Source organism: Lissotriton vulgaris, chromosome 3_1, assembly GCF_964263255.1.
Source record: "Lissotriton vulgaris chromosome 3_1, aLisVul1.2, whole genome shotgun sequence".
Classification (NCBI taxonomy): Eukaryota; Metazoa; Chordata; class Amphibia; order Caudata; family Salamandridae; genus Lissotriton; species Lissotriton vulgaris.
In genome coordinates, this window is record NC_141689.1 from 834671502 (window position 1) to 834692065 (window position 20564).

Here is a 20564-nt window from a genome sequence, read left to right on the forward strand (position 1 = left end):
TTGTTTCATTCTTCTTTCTAGACTATATTCAACCAACATTATATACAAAGAACAGGTTTAGTCCACTTCTGTGACTAATAGTGTAGTTCAGGCCTCATGCAGTACCTGTTGTTGATGTCTGTGCTGTTTGCTGTATGCTTCCTTTTCTTGCTGGAAAGCGATTTTGGCATGAATAAGCTCAGCTTTTTCACTGCAAAAACATTATTCAAAGAAAAGAGACAAGCATAATGTTATATTTTTTTCATATGTTGATGCAATTATGCTTTGGAAGACTTGTGTGAAACAAAATATTTAAGGATGGCTACTTTCAAACAAACATAAAATAAGAAAGAGGAAGGAGACGCTGAATGTTGGCCACCATGATCTACCTAAGACGACAGTGGCTCAGAACCATCAAGCTGCTTATGCTTTTTCCAGAATGCAAAATTGTGTAACACTTTTTTGCAGATGCCACAACGTATTTACCATTGCCCCCCGGTATAGAGGATGATCTTGACTGAGCAGTATGTGAATCAGAATGTTAACTTTTGCTAGGCCTATATCAATACTGACTGTGGCATTGTGATTCACATGTTTGGAACAGAGAGATGCACTGAGAGCAGAATGTAAAGGAAATGAAAAAAGCACAATCCCACCAGACAATACATTTGGCAGTCATCTATCCCATCCTCCATATTTCCTATGTGTAGGAAAGACTTAACGGAAAAATAGCTCCACCTGAATTGATTAAATCATCAACAGTGTTCTGAATAAACTGATTTTCATTGCTACTCTCTTAAGGCTATTCATCGTAGAAGTGTGACTGAAGTTTCATTAATTGTTTCTTCAGCCTGATTATGTATGAAAAGCAAATTGAGTATGGCAATACATTACCAGGGGCCATATTAAGGAAGTGACCCAAGGGTGCAATTGGAGTTTGTGCCCGCTTTGCACACCACTGGGGCACTTTGGTATTACAGAAGGGGCCGGCACTATCATCAGAGGGTGTTCACTCATTGCACAGGGGCGTGCCCCACTCAAATGAAGGAATATCTTTGCCTCTGCGCCCACGCCATAATATAGACCAGGGCACAGAGGCAAAGAAGCTGTCAGGAGGCGCACTAACAGTGCGTCATCGAAAAGATGGTACACTCTTAGTGCGCCCACTTATGTCAGCCTTCTGGAGGGGAAATAGGAGGTCCTGTGAACCCCCCAATACATCTCCTTACAGGCAGGTGCAGTCACTCACTGCATCCACCTGCAAGTGTTGTTGGGTTCCCGCCTGCATTGTGAAACATGGAGCATCTTCAAAGCAGCCGCACCGTTTTTCACATGAATGCACTTTCCCTAGGGCAGGGTGAGTTCACGGCTACCCTGGGGCCAGCACATTCATCCTAATACATCCAATTTTCCTTCTTTTGCGCTAGGCACACCTTTAAAAGGGTGCACCCAGCGCAAACAAGGAAAATGAGCAGCATCTGTGATACGGCTCCTGATATTATCAGACAGTGACTTACTGGGCAGCAGAACAAGCAGTTAATTCCGCTCATGAGCAGTGACAACATATCACGAGGAAATAACATAAAACACAGAATAAACACAATATTAGTTTGCCACCTTCACTGTTAGTGCAGAAAAGAACTATTGGATTACTCCACTGAGTCACTTGAACCACCTAGAGGAAGCATCCTTCTTTCCTGGAGGCTAGCCTCAGTCAGTACGTCTCCTGAAAGCCACTGTAGGATCTATTACAGTCCTTCGCTCCCAGCAGCTGACCGTCCTGCAAATCCACCTACTTTCTACCATGGCCTCTGAGCACCTGAGAAACTTCACAGTCAGTGAGTCTGAACTGCAGATACTTGCAGAAAGATTGTGAAGGAGAAGATCCAGCTCATAGCTGTTTGCCGCGTGAATTTGGTCCCAAATGCATCAGTCGTTTTACCTGTTCTACAAAAAACACCACTGATTGTTAACCACGAGGCCAACCAAAACCCAACCATGCCAGTGCCAATGCCAGTTTGTTGCTAGATATTTTAATGTGTGATGCTGCTGTCACAAGACACACCCTGCACTAGTCGATGTGCAGGTTGACGAACATTAACCTCTCCAGTGTAATATTATGGTGCTCGGGAAATGTGCCTTGGATTAAGTACCACGTTGAACGTTTGTTTGATATAAGATAATCAGTGTTGGTGAATTTGTTGGATTCAGTGTTGTGAGAGCCTTCCAGTAATGGTTTGCAACGATTACTGTCTGCTCTGAGCTGGAAGAGGACTGTGGACGAACCACCTTTTCGTTTTTTTCACATCCAGCAATAGCAGGGATTTACTTTCACGTAAAATGTTATTACATGCGGTACCTCACCCATATTTACCACACAGCAAGTGTTCATCCCAAAATATCAGATGAAATACTACATATTGTAAAATTGCATGCAAAATCTTGACATCGGGCAACGCAAAATTAACACATGGTACCATGATGTAATTCCGCTCTGCAAACCATGTAAATGTGACCTCAACAATGAACTTCCGTGACAGATCGATAGAGCAGGGAAACAGAATCTGAGACAAGTATGAAATAAGGATAAACTCAGACCAATGTCACTACGCAAACAAATGGATTGCAAAGCCCATGTGTGGTACAAACTACAGGCCACAAACAACAAAATCATCTAATGCAGAATTACCACATCTCCTAGGATTTGCATAAATGGAAGACGTGTAGTAGTATAACTCCAGTTTCTGAAGCACTCTGAATTAGTCTTCCATTGGTTTTAGGATGTTCAGTGGTCCTGCGTCTCACAGACTTTAGACAATCTCCCAGGTGCACCTGTTCTCTTGGGCCATGAACTTCTCTTGAGGAGGACCTTTGTTGTTAGGGATGCCATCATCTCAGGGTTGGGGGTTTGCTTTTCTTGTAGGTTTCACCACTCCATCAGGTTGTGGTCCTTACCCGCATTTGTATCCAATGAGAAATAAAATCATATCTCATGACTTGTAATTATTGCATGTACTGTGTAAAGGACGATAACAGTATGGTCTGTCCACAGACCGTGCTAACTGTCTCAAAAGAGCTTGCATGATCTAGCCATAGTAGATCCTGCATAACCATTGCTTGTTGTAAATACCATTCACATACTGAGCTGCTTGCAATAATCAGTCATTCTCCCATAGATTTATTAGAGTGGTCAAACATAATTACTCTTTACCGACCGACCTAAGGCCATATCATTGATAGACCAGTTATATGAGTCTGCTTAAGGGAGGGCTAGCATCTCTCATTTAGATGTCCATCTCCAAAGACACTGCTACAGCCCTTGTGTACACTACCCTATCCTCAAGCTGTTGAACTGAGAAGCACGCGTGATGCTCCAGGAGAAACAGTCAAACTGCACTGCACATATGCCTTAACACAGGGTGACTGAATTGTGGCTCCACAAAAGCATCTGTAAATTACTCAGGCTCTCAGAGCCACAGAGCCTGTACATTGAAATACAGCATGTCGCTGTCTCTCAAGTTCCATGACAACTCAAGGCCCAGTAATGAGCTATTGGAGATACCAAAATAGGTCAAACACACAGGCAATTCAAGGAGTGCTATTCTACAAGGTGCAAGCACACAGCCGGAGACACCGCTGTGGCCTTGCCCCCCATAAGCCCTCCGAATTACACCCAGCCAATGCTCATTTTCATCGACATGTCATGAGATTGTTTGTGTCTGTGTTTACATGTGTCTCAGTCAGGACACTGGAATTATATGACAGGGAGGACCAAAACATGCGGCAGGGCCGACTAAATTATAGGGCAAGAAATGGCAAAGTATGCAGCATAATACAGCACATTTTGTGAAAGTATTAATTCATTATTTATTTGTTTGCACACATGGGAACTCTGTCTGGGCAAAGATTGTTCCTTATTAGTACCAGTTTGGCAATCAAATTCAGGAATAACAACTAAAAGATGACAGTAACCTTTGCAGTGGGCATTCACTATGCAGTAACACACGTCGCTTCGTTTTACTTTTGATCCGAATAAACTAGAAACTCCTTTCTTTTGTTAAAATCTGCAGATTATACAGCACATGATAGATTATGTGGCAAATGAATAATTATGCAGGAAAACATAGCGGCTGCAGAACTGCATAATTCCAGTGGTTATGATTTTAGTGTATATGTGAAAGAGAGGAAGTATGGTGGGAAAAAGAACAACTAAGAAAAATATGTAGACTTGACCATGTCCCCCCCAGTAGAGGAATGAAATTGCGGAAGATGGTACCGGTGGGCCAGTTGCCGTGAGGCAGGTTTGCAGGAAGTATAATGTGGCAGCCTGGCAGCCTCTTCACCGCTGTTCAATAGCCGCACGTCCCACCTGCTTGAGATTAAAGCAGGGGAATGCTGCTTGGCAGGATGCCAAAAGAACACCAAGTTGTGCCTCCACAGGTCTTGAACCTTTGACTGGTGTCAGTGTGTACTCCTCCTACTTTAAAACTGCACGAACTGGACTTGAGGTGCAAATCTTGAATTTTTGGTCTCTTCCCTGGCAGAACTGACCACCAGCATTTCCTGCCATTGCAAAGATCCGAGGTCAACCTGCTCTTCATGCAAAAATCAACCTTTTTATGGCCCTCTCCAACACGAAGCTCAACTGAGGCCCCTCGTGTGGAACTGGACTGAGTAAAAGGCAAACTTTCCACCACAACAATCCATGTATCTGACCCGAGCTTCATTTTGGTCAGCCTGAACTTTTGATTTTGACCTGGTCCAGCATAACCAGATTACTGAGATTGAGGTTTTGTACTTCTGGGTGCTATTTTACCTGAAACTTTAGAAATTCATTAGTTCTGGTTCTTTCTTGTGTTGTGTTTTCACGTTTTCACTTTATTACTATTTGAGTGCTGCAAATATACTTTACACTTTGACTCTATGCAAAGCATGACTGCTTTCGAGCAAAGCTATATATGTATATAAACATACATATATAAACACACATATATATATATACACACAAACACACACATATATATATATATATATATATATATATATTTTTTTTTTTTTATTTTTTTTATTTTTTTTTTTGCTGAGATGTGGGTGCACCTATGATAAGAAACCTGATCCAGTATTCCACCGAATGTATTTATACATTGGACGGAGTACTTCAAGGTCCTTAACCGTAAGAGAAAGAGAACAGCTTAGCGAATTTGTAAATGCCTACTCTATAATCATGTTGATAAATCTGTTAAAATCATAACGATACCAGAAAAGACAATAAGATGGTGGGGTGTGACAATCCAATCGCCCATACAGGGCAAAACAACCAACAAAGCAGTTCAGTCCGATACAAACAATAACGATTTAACTGACACAGTTTATGTAAAAATATACATGTATATATATGTGATATATTACAGCCTTGTAAATAGAGGGTATTGGACGAAGGAATAGTGCCATCTGTATATATTGGAATCTCACACATCTCTGATGCAAAGTGAATAAGGGATACACCCCTACATAACGTTTGTAAATAGTCTGTAAAAGATGTAAATAAGAGGTCTTTTGGTATCATCAAATGAAAATGAATTGTTTATATGTGACAGTCAAAATTAGCATTCAGTCAAATGTCGAACTTTTTCACATATTTGCACTGTGCACTTTATTCTGTCGCCATTTTGGAACAGTGTTAGAGAATCAAGTATTTGCACACTTAGAAATGGCTGCCATGAAATAGAATCATGTACCATCTTCTATGTTTACCACCAGTAAAGGGCGGACTGTTTAAAATGGCGAAAATGTTTGTTCACAAACGACACTGACGAAACCTTGAGCGAAACGCGTCTGTCGGGGGTGTAAGGTGGTTCGGAAACGAAATAAAGAAGGAGATCACTTCATCTGTGTGCTGGCCGTCTTTTCTGGTAATTATCACTGGAACTGTGTGATGATATATATATATATATATATAAATAAAAATGTAACTGTTCAATTGTTCAAAATCTCAAATCTCAAAAAGTTCTTCACTGATTGCTTTGAAATTTTGACCCAACGTTGCATTCGAATACGCAAGTGTTTTTATATACAAACGTTGGATTCGAATACGCGAGTGTCGAATACGTGCGTGTTTTAAATCAAAAGCACAAACAGACACATAAAAATGTCAATGTACGTTTGATAAACATATTAAATCTACAAAACTTGATTTGAAATTTTGACACAACGTTGAATTCGATTAATCACATGTTTATATATACAACATTGGATTCAAATACGCGCGTGTAAAATACGCGCGTGTTTTTAATCTAAAGGACAAACAGACCCTAACGATTGGGTTGCTGTGCAACAGCTACAATAGACGCATAGAGACAATAGTCTACATATATTAGGATGGACAGTTGGCGTCAGGATGGCAGACCGGGTAGTGGGTGGAGGGAGGGGGAGGAGTTGGTTCACTTGGCAACATTAAGAAAGGACGCATACAGACAATAGTCTACATATATAAGGATGGACAGTTGGTGTCAGGATAGCAGATCGGGAAGAGGGTGGAGGGAGGGGGGAGGAGTTGGTTCACATTACAACATTAGCACGTAGTTATATATACACAACCTTGGTTTCGAATATGTGCGTGTTTTTAATCAAAAGTCCGAACAGACCCTATCTATTTGGTTGCTGCGCAACAAATGCAAGGGCCTCATATAGACAATAGTCTACATATATTAGGATGAACAGTTGGTGTCAGGATGGCAGACCGGGAAGTGGGTGGAGGGAGGGGGGAGGAGTTGGTTCACTTTGTAACCCGAACAGACCCTATTGATTTGGTTGCTGCGCAACAAATACAAGGGACGCATATAGACAATAGTCTACATATATTAGGATGCACAGTTGGTGTCAGGATGGCAGCCCGGGAAGTGGGTGGAGGGAGGGGGGAGGAGTTGGTTCACTTTGCAACATTAAGAAAGGACGCATAGAGACAATAGTCTAAATAGATTAGGATGGACAGTTGGTGTCAGGATGGCAGACCGGGAAGTGGGTGGAGGAAGGAGGGGGGAGTTGATTCACTTTGCAACATTAGCCCGTCAGTCCGGGAAGTGGGTGGAGGGAGGGGGGAGGAGTTGGTTCACTTGGCAACATTAAGAAAGGATGCATAGAGACAATAGTCTACATATATTAGGATGGACAGTTGGTGCCAGGATGGCAGACCGGGAAGAGGGTGGAGGGAGGGGGAGGAGTTGGTTCACTTTGCAACATTAGTGCATGGTTAGGTATACACAACCTTGGTTTCGAATAGGTGCGTGTCCAATACGTGCTTTTTTTTTGTAAATAATTTTTTATTGGGGTACCAAGCACAGAAATCAAACATATTCAATAACAATCAATGATTAAAACAAAAAAATCAAGAACTGTGGTTAATTCCCCAAACATTTTTCAAAATTTTTCTCCCCCCCACCCCGGCGGATCCATCCTTCCCCCAGCAACCCAATTCAGCAATAACAAGGAGAAACCAAAAAAAAAAGAATAAAAGGAAAAGCAGAATAAGAATAAAATAAAAAAATAATACAATAAATAGGCACATGGAAAAAAAAAGAAAATATAAATATGTCTTTGACTACCGATTGAGCCAATTAGACATAGGCAGCAAGAGCTTCTCCCCTTTCTCTCTAGCCCACCTTCCTCTCCTCTTCACCACCACTATTTCCCAATTATATATAGACAGTAATTTATTAAGCCAAACATTTTACATCTAGCCATACTGTGGCTATACATAGATGATAGACAGCCATGGCAACAAATATGAGTTTCTTATAATTTTCATCCATCACTTCATCAGAAATACCCAACATGATAGTCAACGGGGTAAGTATCAAAGAAAAACCCAGGATTCCCCTCAGCCTTAGTTCGATTTTAGATAGTAATTGAGAGAGATTGGAACAGGTCGCGAACGTATGGGTGCTATCCGCAGCCACCTCTCCACAGTGCGGACAACTGATACCGGTGGTGCCCCCCACCTATGTATTCGAGCCGGAGTAACATACAAATTACACCAAGTTTTAAAGCACTGTACTTGCAAATTGGCAGATATGCATGACGTTTGACTATAGTACAGAGAGTCCTCACAGTCCCCCTGCCCAGCCTGTACCTGTACTTGCCATCGTTCAAAATGTTTAGCTAAATTATCCCCCATTCTTTCCGTAATGACTTTATGAATAGCAGCGGTTTGTGGTGTCGTATTTCTGAACATTTCTAACAAGGGGATTTGTCTCCGGTTATGGCATTTCTTATCTAAAAAGTCCCTAACTTGTAGAAATTTAAAGAAATCCATGTTCCTAATCCAACCGTTCCTTAAGAACATCAAAAGAAAGTATACAGTCCCCAGACAAAAGATCCCCAATACAATAAATCCCTTTCGCCTTCCACCTGTGAAAGTAACCATCATTAAAAATATCTGAGCAAAGAGTGGTATTGCTGCCAAAAGGGGAATACCTATGCACCCGGGGGATCCCAGCCTTTTTCCTGACTGCAGTCCAGACTTTATAGACGCTGACCAGCACCTTGAACTTGACCCTCTTAAAATAGGCAATATCAATCTGTCGCAATAGCAAACACCTGGGCTCTGCCCCACAAATAAGTTTAAAAACCGAGCTTCCAAAGTCATTTGGATTAGGGCCATTTAACAGTTTGGCAGAATATTTCAAGGTGGTGGCCCAGTAATAGATCTGAAAATTGGGAACGGACCATCCCCCCCGATCTCTCGCCAAAGTCATGCATCATAAAGCCTGTCTGAGGCGCTGCCCTGCCCATAAAAAACATGAAATGACCTGATCAAATTTCCGGAACCAAGATTTACAAATTCCAGAGGGATAGCCCTGAAATAATAAAGAATTTTTGGCAAAAAAATCATTTTTATAACGTTACTTTGCCCCATAAGCGTCAAGTGTAGATTACTCATTCTTTTAGTATCAGTTTTAATTTTTCCTAAAAGTAGCACGAGATTTAGATCAACAATTGTGGCTGGGTCGGAACTAATTTCAACCCCGAGATATCTTGCAGTAGGTACAATCCGCGGATCAACAATATCTACCTTCTTATTAATCACTATTTGAGTTTTGCTTTCATTCATATGGTAGCCAGAGACTTCCCCAAATCGAGATGTTATAGCCCCAAGCTCGGGTAGAGTATCCTGTGGGACTGGAGTAACTATTGCTAGGTCGTCAGCATGTCCTAAAATGTTTACCTCCCCTCCTGGAGCACATACCGGTTGAATTGCCTGGCTCTCTTGTATTAATCTGATTAGGGGGCCAAAATAGATTGCAAGTAGCAAAGGAGAGCAGGGGCAGCCTTGCCTGGTACCCCGCTCTATGCTGATCTCTCCAGAATAGACTCCCTTTAGTGCTATCTTGGCTACAGGATCTAAATACATGCCTTTTATAGCCCGAATATATCCTTCCCCAATTCGTTAGTGTTTCATAACTGCTCATAAAAAAGGCCAGGAGACCCTATCGAAAGCTTTTTCGGCGTCAAGTAAAATTAGCGCCATTGGGTCTCCTGTCACCTTGGTGTAATCAAATAAAGTTATGCCTCTACGGATGTGGTCAATAGTTTCTCGCAACCTGAACAGACCTTATCAATTTGGTTGCTGAGCAACAAATACAAGGGACACATATAGACAATAGTCTACATATATTAGGACTAGCAGCCCGTCCCGACCTTGTCCGGGAGCAATCAGGCTCCCCCGACCCCCGCCCGCCCCGACATTGTCCAGCAGCCCGGGACCCCGCCCGCCCCGACCCCCGCCCGCCCCGACATTGTCCAGCAGCCCGGGCCCCCGTCCGCTCGGTCCCCGCCTGCCCCGTCCCCCACCTGCCCTGTCCCCCACCTGCCCCGACTCCTGCCAGCCCCAACATTGTCCGTGGGTCCCCCGGAGCCTTACCTCAGCCACCGCTCCTCCCCCGCGCTCCTCAGTTCACCGCTCTGCCGCTCCTTGCAGCTCCTTGCCGCTCGTCACCGCTCCTCCCGCCTGTCTGCCGGTCCTCACCGCCTGTCCGCTGCTGGTCACTGCTCCTCCCCCGTGCCATGTCCGACGCTTCTCCTCGCGCTCCTGGACGGCGCTCCTCCCCGCGCTCCTGACGTCAGCATGCAGGTCGCGGCCGGCGCTACCTCGAAGGGACTACTTTTTTTTTCAAGGTACATTTTTTAAATAACGCATATTTTTATAGTTTATATAGCCTATGTCCATCTGCACACCCTGACGATTACAATGATGTATCGGGTGTGTGGATTGGCGCTGTGGTTCCCGAGTTTACCCGCCTCAAAGGTTCAAAGTTCTTGCTTTATAATAGTAGTATAGATGGACTGTTGCTGTCAGGATGGCAGACCGGGAAGTGGGTGGAGGGAGGAGGGAGGAGTTGGTTCACTTTGCAACATTAGCTTGTCAGACCAGGAAGTGGGTGGAGGGAGGGGGGAGGAGATGGTACACTTGGCAACAATAAGAAACGATGCATAGAGACAATAGTCTACATATATTAGGATGGACAGTTGGTGTCAGGATGGCAGACCGGGAAGTGGGCGGAGGGAGGAGGGAGGAGTTGGCTCACTTTGCAAGATTAGCGCGTGTTTATATATACACAATGTTGAATTCGAATACACGCGTGTCTAATACACGTGTGTTTTTAATCGAAAGGTCATACAGACCCTATTGATTTGGTTGCTGCGCAAAAAATACAAGGGACGCATATAGACAATAGTCTACATATATTAGGATGGACAAAAACATATTGTACACCCACAAGCACTGTGAAATTATACATATTAGAAATGTGTGCTTACTCTTTTCTTTCTCTTCCATTTAACTAGATTGAGCCACAGCAACGCGTGGCCGGGCACAGCTAGTATATATATATATATACTAAATTTAAACAGAAATCAACTTTCTGTCCTATTACAACTCACGATGCCATTGATACCTACCATGAAATCATCACTACTAAAATAAAAAAATTAAATAAAGAAATTGGATTGACTACACAAAAGTATCGAAACCAAGATCACAAATACTTACAACTAATGAAAAAACTAAAAAATCACAGAGATGTCATCATAAGGAACAGTGATATGGGAGGAAATATAGTACTGTGGGGACAGTAGGACTATAAAACCGAAGCCAACTGAATGACAGAAAATGCTATAAGCGCTCGGATACAAAATCACTAAAGGAAATGTATCAAATATATTATAAAAAACTCTCAGGATGGCGAAGTAAGAAACTAATCAGTGAGGATGAACAGAAATATCTAACTAATAAAAATCCAGTTGTACCCACGATGTACTTCATCCCGAAAATCCATAAGGATGAAAAAAGCCTCCGGGACGTCCGATTATAAGCGCAATGAACAGCATTTTAGAAAAAACTTCTGTATACGTTGACTATTTTTTACAGGACTACGTCAAGTCTTTACCCTCGTACATCAGGGATACAAGTGACTTTATAAACAAAATTAAGGACTTTACATGGCACGAGGAATATTTATTATTGTCTTTAGATGTGTCCTCATTGTACACCAGTATCTCCCATGAAGATGGAATCAATGCGATCAAATATTACTTATCTACTAGAGACCTCATCTACAAACATCACAGCGAAATGATAACATCTATGATAGAATTTTGCTTATAGAACAATTACTTCATGTTTAACCATTTATTATACTGCCAGGTGCAAGGGATAGCAATGGGGGCTAGCTTCTCCCCGAGCTATGCTTGCCTTCACATGGGCATGTGGGAGAAGCCAGTCCTCATGAGGGAATTTACCGAAATTATGACTACCAAGATCAAGGTGTGGTTTAGGTTTATAGATGACCTTTTTATTATATGGCATGGCACTAGAACAGAAGCACTGGAGTTTGTAGAACAAATTAATGTTAACAAACTAAATCTAAGATTCACGGCAGAGATTAGTGCAAATAATGTAAATTTCCTAGACACTAAGGTATATATACAGAATAACAAACTTGAGACTACCTTATTTAGGAAGAGGACATCTGGGAACTCGGTCCTTCATGCCACAAGTTCACACCCACGCCACTTAATAAATAGCATTCCCTATGGCGAGATGCTTAGAATCAAGAGGGTTTGCAGCACGGCAGATGAACTACAAAAGGCTCAACATGAAAGCAAGATAAGATTTTTAGCAAGAGGCTATTCAGAACAGGTGATAAACCAGGCAATGGCTAAAACAGGGACACTAGTTAGGGAGGACCTACTGTCTAAAAGTAACAATAAAACTCTGGTCACAATTGGTGAAGAAAATTCAACTAATGACAATATGACTACTTTTCGCTTAATCATAGGCTACAGCAGACAGCATAAAGAGCTAAGAAATATCATCCAAGAAAGCTGGCCAATTCTTTTAAGTGATCAGGTATTAGGACCCCTGCTTCCGCAGAGGGTGTCCATTACCTACAGTAAGGCTCCCTCCATGCGTGACAACTTGGTAATATCAAGTCCCGAAATTCTAGCCAACCCCATTTGGTATCAAAATCTAAAAGGCTTCAAGAGATGTATAACATGCAAAGCATGTACACATGGCATTAATACATCCACATATGTAAGTCCTTTTAGAGTCAAACCTTATAAAATCACCAAAATGCTGTCATGTAAATCAGAATATGTGGTTTATGTTTTAACCTGCCCATGTGGTAGAGTGTATGTTGGAAGTACAAAATTACAAGCTAACCTAAGAATACTCCAACATCTGCGCGCGATAACCAATATGGATAATACCTATCCAGTGGCCAGGCATTTTAAGGAGGTCCACGGATCCAATAACAAAGGTTTATCCTATTACTTGATCGACTCTGTGCCCCCAAATAGACGGGGAGGGGACAGAGAAAGTCGATTGCGCAAACTAGAAATGAGATACATCCTACTACTAGATTTCAAACAACCACAGGGTCTAAACAACACAGAAGATTTATACACATGTCTAGAATAAGTAATTTTTGAAATGAAACAATGATGATACAAGCAAAAAAGATGAAACAATACCAATCATGAGATTAACATGTCACTAATACACCAAAGGAAACTTTTTTATATACTAAAGTATTTGATATGTATTTTGATGTATATTTAATTAGGATGGGATGTTTTTATGACATTTTAACTTGCATATAGTATTTATTTATTATATTGATGTTTTTTGACATATTGAATCTCATTATGAATTCCTTGTATTTAATTAATCTGTGATAATGGTTGGATTTAAGTGACTGGCGGACGTAACATGTGTGACAAGTATAGAATATATGGAATTCAAAATATGGCTAGGAAGCCACTATAGACCGTATATAATATACAGCAACATACAGAATTATGACTAAATAATGTGCTGTATACATATCAAATGTATTTTAATCTGTTTTTTATCACAAAAAGAATCTTATGATTCGGACACTGGCACTTTAGGGGATATTTTTATCATTTTTTCTATATCTTAATTATTATCACACATATACTTTTTGAACCATCTCAGGAAAATTAAGAACATACAAAGGTATTTTACCACAATCGCCCTATTCTTTTGCGAATTTGCACATACAGTTGAAGTTCAGTTTGACAATAAGGGTATTTTACCGGTATTGATCTATGCTTATATTTGCACAATTAGGATATGAAATCCGTAGTACATGAGGTCTCAGGGATATAACAAGTTTTTACCTAGAGATAAATGAATTTCTTTCCTTGTTATACTAGCACATGCAATTTTATGCATAAGGATGTGATTTCATATCGTGTTGGGTTTTTAATGTCAAAACGGGTATTTTACCGATATTTATTATGACATTATTTAAACTTCACTGCTTATTTGAACGTTTGCATATTGGCACAAATATGTCAATATTGACAAAGAAATGTAAGCAACAGCGATATGTTATGTAGAAGTATGTTTTCTATTTCCATTGAGATTGATGTCACATGAGGGATTCAAAATGTGCACTTTCACTTTAAATATGCCTTCCATTGGCAATTTCATTGTCGAGTGAACAAGCGGCGGGAGCCGCGAAACGTGTCTTTGGGCAAATAAACAACGTAAGAAGGAATTTGGGTCCGTGTCTTGCTTTCTGGCTATATGCGCGATTGAGGCGTATGCGCTAGGTTTTTCAGGATTCTTGCAATATATATATATATATATATATATATATATATATATATATATATATATATATATATATATATATATATATATAACAGAAACTCCTCAAGCCACCTCTAATCCGATAGATCGGCGAAGCAAACAAAGGAGACGGACCACTGGATCTAGCCTTAGATGTATTTAATGGCGCAGGTGAGCAGCAACAGCAATGACGCGTTTCGGGCCCGTAGGCCCTTGATCACATACAAATTGGTTACATATTTTTAGATTTTTATATGCTGTGAAAAAATGGCCATCATACGGCACTAGATATATATATACTAGCTGTGTATATATATATATATATATATATATATTACCTACTGGCTATCGCCAGTAGGTATATATAGTTAGGATTTTTTGTCTATGGAACTTTTGAAAATTCTATGTCTAATAACTTTGGCGTCTGTGGACGGAATCGGCTGAAATTTTCAGGAAAATGGCACATTTTGTTTCTGAGCAGCCCTTGAAAATTTGGGGGGGGTTTCGTCAAGGGGGGGCTGAGAAAAAAGGGGGGTCCCAAAACGCGTTTTCCCCATGTTAATTTCCATAGGGCGGTTGGCCTCACTTTTAGCTCGAACGGCTGAATGGATTTGCACGAAACTTGGCAAAATTGTAGGGACTGTTAGCCCGATGTGCCTTTGCTAGGTCTCAATATATGTGCTCCAGTGGATTTTGAGAAATTAACGTTCAAAACAAGATATATATCTGTAACAGCGCTCCGGGCTGCGCTCCGGTCCGCTTACTTTTCGCGAAACGGAACTTTGCGCGCAGAAAGCTGATTGGCTCTCCGGTGTCTGTCAACATTCTAAACAGTCCGGAGCGGCCGCCATCTTATCTCTCGGTAGGATCGAGAGAGAAGAAGAGGTGAAAAACGAAGGGGGAATTTAATGAAAGGGGGCAAGGTATACCTCTCTTGACCCCCTAGGAATGATGTTGGGGTTATTAAAGGGTCCCGTGGGGAAATTAAAAAAATATATATTTTTCACGGTAGAAGCGCTTCCCGGGCCGCGAACTGGGCCGCAAACTGGTAGCGAAACGGGAATTCGCCATTTTGTGTTTCGTTTTAATTAAATTACTAGGTATAAGGGGGTGCGGGAGACGTATCCTGACCCCTTATGTTTTCTGAGGGTGGCTGAGGAGGCTCATATATGTTGATACATGTCTTCCAGCGGCTGTGCGTGAGCTTTTTTTTTTTTTTTTTGCTGCGTGACGTCTGTTAACGTTCGATTCGATGGAAATCAGGAAGTGTTGACCACCATTTTGTCACTGCGAGTAAATATTTTGTTATAAATGAATCCTTATTGATAAACATTGTCTGCGCCATCTTGCCTTTTTGTCCAATGCCACAATTTTGTCGTGCACGGCAGCCATTTTAGATGCCTTGACCAGACCCACTCTCTGCACGCCGTCGATTCTCAGCACGGCTCCCCACCCTCGCAAGCATCTCCCCCACGCACTGGTCACCCCCGCTCTCTCTCTCATGCATGGGCCATATACTTCCCCCCATCTGCGCTGCTCTTCCCTGAGAATCACACCCTGTGCCCGCCCGACACCTCCCTTTCACCCTATTCACTACCGCACCCTCTGACACTCCTCTTCCTCTGTGTCCGATTGTCCAGGCCGGACCCAGGCTATCACCTAGCCCTGCGGATGTAGTTTATGGCCCCAGCTGTAGAGAATCCAGACATACCAATCCTCCCGATTCAGGCGTGAGACTACTGATTTCAGTGTTAGTCTTCCGCCTCCCGATTCCTGCAAGGAAAAACCCGGGGGCATATTACCAACAACTAGCGATAATTTTTGTCTCTAACTTGTTTAGAGACAAAAATTATCGCCGCACATCGGCGAATTTTATCGCAGATAAACCTTGCTATTAGCAAGGTTTATCGCAAATGCGATAAAAAACGGCGGCAATGCATGAATATCGCTGAAAAGTCAGCGATATTCATGCATTATCCAGCAAATGCTCTTAGCCATGTTATCCACCTTCCATTGGATAACATGGCTAAAAACTGCTCAGGGCAGGTGTTAGCTTTTGGAGATATTCGCGCTTAGCGCGAATATCTCCAAAAGTTGGTAATAGGAGATAGCGATGGTTAGGGACTGTTTCCAGTCGCTAACATCTTGGCACGCCCACTTTGCATGTCATTAGTGATAAATATCACTGACATGCAAAGCGGGGCCCAAGATGGTCGCTATCTCCTTTTAGCTGTCACTAACTGGTGTTAGCGACAGCTTGGTAATAGGGAGATAATTTTATCTCCTTTTTTTTGGCTTTTAAAGCCAAAAAAGCGGAAATAAACCCCCTTGATAATATGCCCCACGATTCCTCGGGGGTTTCAGCTGACAGGGCTTGGTATTGTGTTACGTGCTAATTCTTCCAGGAAACGTCAGAGGGTCGATGCAGGGGTTCTAGAAGGGGTGATAAACCATTTAAGCCTCATGAACAAGCGCATGGTCTTTTAAAGATTTGTGAAGTACTCGGGGCGGCGGTGTGTGTGTGCCCTCTTTCAGGAGCGGGCGGGGGGGGCACTGCCAGCAACTTGCCAGGCCAGGCAGTGTTCAACACGTGCATCACCCTTTCTCTGCCTGCTATTGCGCTCCATGCTTCGGAAAGGTAAGAAAAAGAACGTGCATTTGAGTTTGAAATGTCCGATCCTGTAGCAGTACACTTGCAAAGCCCACACATGACAATAACCCGATTCAAGGCCCCATTCACCCGATTTTTAAAAAAAATATAGTACTCCAAGAAAGTTGGATTATAAAACTTTATTAACTTTTAAATATAACGAACGCAACAAAAACTGTAAATATATTTAAACATTTTTTGATTAAAAAAAAACAACAATGGTCAGAAGCTGTCTTTTGTGCGAATAGTCCCAAGGCAGCACAACGTGCTGAGTTGTGGAAGGCACCCAGGTGAAGAACCATCCCTTCTTTAAACCCCATGGTGACCAACTATAGTTTCAATGAGTGCTATGTCCCAGGTTTTACATAAAGTAGTGTTTACCTAGAGTGGTGCTGTGTAGGACACTCTGAATGGAAATTAACCAGAACTATAACGATAACAACAACAACAACAATAATATAACTTTTATGCCTAAATTACGCAAACATTTAGCTAATCTGCTAAAGGGGGGAGTCGCCATTTCTTTACAATAATCAATAATGAAAAATCAACATCAATAGGGTTGTCCGTATTCCCGATGCAGCACTATAGTGCAACATACACAGCACCTGGGGTGTCAAGAGTGAACAGGTCCTAGCTGCTTAACCAATGACTGACAAATGCTATATTAAACACTTACTATGTATAATACTTGCGTTCACAATAGTTTTACTTTACAAAACAGAACAAAAGATGTCCCCTGTAAGTAAACCCATATTAGCTGTTTCAGTTATTGAACATCCTAAGGTTTTATGACATGGGGAACAGTGGTGATATCCTGGGCGGGTGATGGAACTGGGATTGTTAATGGAAAAACATCTACAAAGAAAACTATTGGTGAATTATACTTCTCCGGAAACTATAACGATAACAACAACAACAACAATAATATAACTTTTATGCCCAAATTACGCAAAGATTTAGCTAATCTGCTAAAGGGGGGAGTAGCCATTTCTTTTGATAATTTATTTATCCATCCATAGCCTCTCTAATCTCCATTACAATATGTTTCTTGCTGTCGCTAGCTGATGAAAAAACTAAAGTGATAACTTCCTCATCCTTATTTTGTCTTTCTTTGTTCCTTAAGATGTTATCTGTGTCAACCTCTTCCGAGAATGCTGATGCGTTAGGGATTTCCTTGTGTTTCTTAATAGCATTGGTGTCTGCACACTTCTTTGTCAATTCTGTGAACATGATAACTGCTTCATAAACAGACGATATCTTTGTTTAGTCATTAGTGTTAAGTGTGTCTGAAACTACAGTGCCCTTCTGTTTTTCTTTCTTCAGGCTCTACAGAGTTTTGTGTGTTGTTCTTTTGAGCGACAATTATTCCAGAGGTTTCAGGTTCACTTGTTTTGTCCTGCAGTGAGTTAACAGCTTTAGAGACTTCATGTTTATTTGCTATGTCCTGCTGTGCGTCAACTGCTTCAGAGACGTCAGCCTCATTTGTTATGTTTGACTAGATCCTGGACCTGCCCGGCCGCGCCCAAAATGGCGCCGGTGTAAATGGGACTCGTAACTGCTTGTTGTGTACTGGTTGCCCAACCTTGATATCACGAGATACGTATGCAGTTTTGAAGCACATGGCGGAGGCTCATCTGCTGTAGTGGGGCGCCCCTTTATCGTTTCAGTCGCCATTCCGCCCGCTTTTGCTACACTGTGCCTTTTCCGCCATTCAGCTGTTTACCGCCCGCTCTTACGGCTACAGCGTCTCACTCACCATGTAGTTGAGTTGCTCCCACTCTTGCGGTGCAGCGATAGGCGGCTGCCACAGGACTCTTAAAATGGCGGCCGGCTCTTCGGATTTGGGCCTGGTCCAGTAAAATGGCCCTGGGACACCTTGGAACTCGGACGCTTGTCTGCCAGGGCTTGGGTTCCATTCTCGAAAGCGTCCCCTCAGCCTTGAAGATTGTACAAAAGTCTTGGGGGCCCTCGACTCCCGCAGGCTTCCGGTGGGGAGCGGCTGCCATGATTGCTTGCGGAATGGCCACGACGGAGCTACGAGATGGTGGTGCTCTCATGGTGACGCCAGCTTCAGTCTGAAACATCCAGAAACAAGGTGGGGCTTTCATCGTTTGGGAAAAAAAATGTTTTAATCCAATGAAAAGTGTTATTTTTAGGTCACATGACCTAGTCTTACATCATTAGGAAAACAAAAGTAAAATGAACCAATGAAAAGTTTTATTAACAAGTCACATGACCTGTTATGCTTACGTTACGCGCTGCGCGGCGCGCTCTGGATCGTTTCCGGGAAGCTGCGCCTTGCGCACCGGAGCACTTCCGGGTGCGCTAACGCGGCGCGTCATATGACGCATTACGCGACAACGCAGGTCCAGAATATAGTCAAAATGTCTCCACCAACCAGCGGTCGGAATACAACCGCTTTCAGCAGTCCAAAAAGTTCGGTTAAATCTTAAGAGCGGGAGCAACTCAACTACATGGTGAGCGAGACGCTGTAGTCGCAAGAGCGGGCGGTAAACAGCTGAATGGCGGAAGAGGCACAGAGTACCAAAAGCGGGCGGAATGGCAACTAAAACGGTAAAGGGGTGCCCCACTACAGCGTGTCTTCAGGTCAAACGGATTGTGGGACAAGGTCCAGAATGGAAGAGTCATCAAAAGGGAAAAAATTCCGCCGGACCCCGGGAACCGGCCGCCTATGTCGGGGGCGATCTCAGGCCACACCAGGGCAACACGACTTGGGGAGGGGGCAGGAGCCAAGCGCCCCCTCTCAGTCCGCGCCATATCACCGCCCCTCGGGGGCCTCCGTCAAGCGGTTTAGGGAGGCACTGTATCACATTGTTTTCCAATGCAGTCAGGTCCACAAACGGACCCCACTTACTTTGAATAGTGAAGCTGCAGCAGGTGCAAATAAGATTTAAACAGTGTTACAAGCGCTGCTTAGAACTCTGAAGTATGGCACTCAACATCCAGGACTTATGCCATTTGTGTAAGGCAGTGACATCGAAGCAACTCAGGGACAAAAAGCATGAACGAACATTCACGTATGAAAATCTTATTTGGGGAAGGGGCAGGATCCAAACGCCCCCTCCCAGTTTGCGCCACTACACCGTATGTGGAAAATCTGAAGCCATCGTTCTACAAACTCTCAACGCTTGCTATCAGTGCATGAGTTTCATGCTCGATCGATTGAGCTAGCCGGATCGGGCAATAAAAAGTATAAAATAGTTATGTAAATAGTTATTTAATAAAATGTTTTACCCTGTTTCTTTGCTGGTGTGTTGTCTATATTTATAATATTTGCATAGGGTTTGTCGTTATTTTGGGCGGGGTGGGTGGCGGAGTCGAGCTGTCTTGCAGCCCTCATGGTGTGGAGCTCAGTTCATTTCACTATTTTCGTATTTCTCATGAAGGGTTGTTCCTAATGTTTGTATTTTACCGAGGTCAAAAAGAGATCGAATTAGTGGTCTACTGATTTTGCTCGATTACTTTTATTTTTTTACACGATTTTTCACTATCTGCAAAGACTAAACAGAGTATTGCGACTTTGTGCTTGTTTGTAAATAGAGAATGATCCAAAGAGAACCAATTCTAAAACAGTAAATGCTTGGATAACAATCAATCAAATGGAGAGACAAGCAGGTACAACGGATTACAACGGGGGTAAAGGTCTGCGTTAACTACCGTTCACTATCTGCAAAGAGAGAGTACTACTAAGAGAAAAGAGGGGAGGGGGGGGCAGCGTTCAAAGCACATCAGCGTGCATAAACACGAAAA

The 20564-nt window shown here is 42.4% G+C and overlaps 1 protein-coding gene across 1 annotated transcript in view; it reads right to left on the reverse strand.

The window, feature by feature from the left end:
- LOC147727101 (RING finger protein B-like) overlaps positions 1 to 20564 on the reverse strand; it is a 677508-nt gene that overhangs the window by 102471 nt on the left and 554473 nt on the right. Inside the window, exon 18 of the mRNA XM_086963055.1 lies at positions 106 to 190. Coding sequence (XP_086819181.1) covers positions 106 to 190 — 85 coding nt within the window. The remainder of the gene's footprint in view (positions 1 to 105; positions 191 to 20564) is intronic.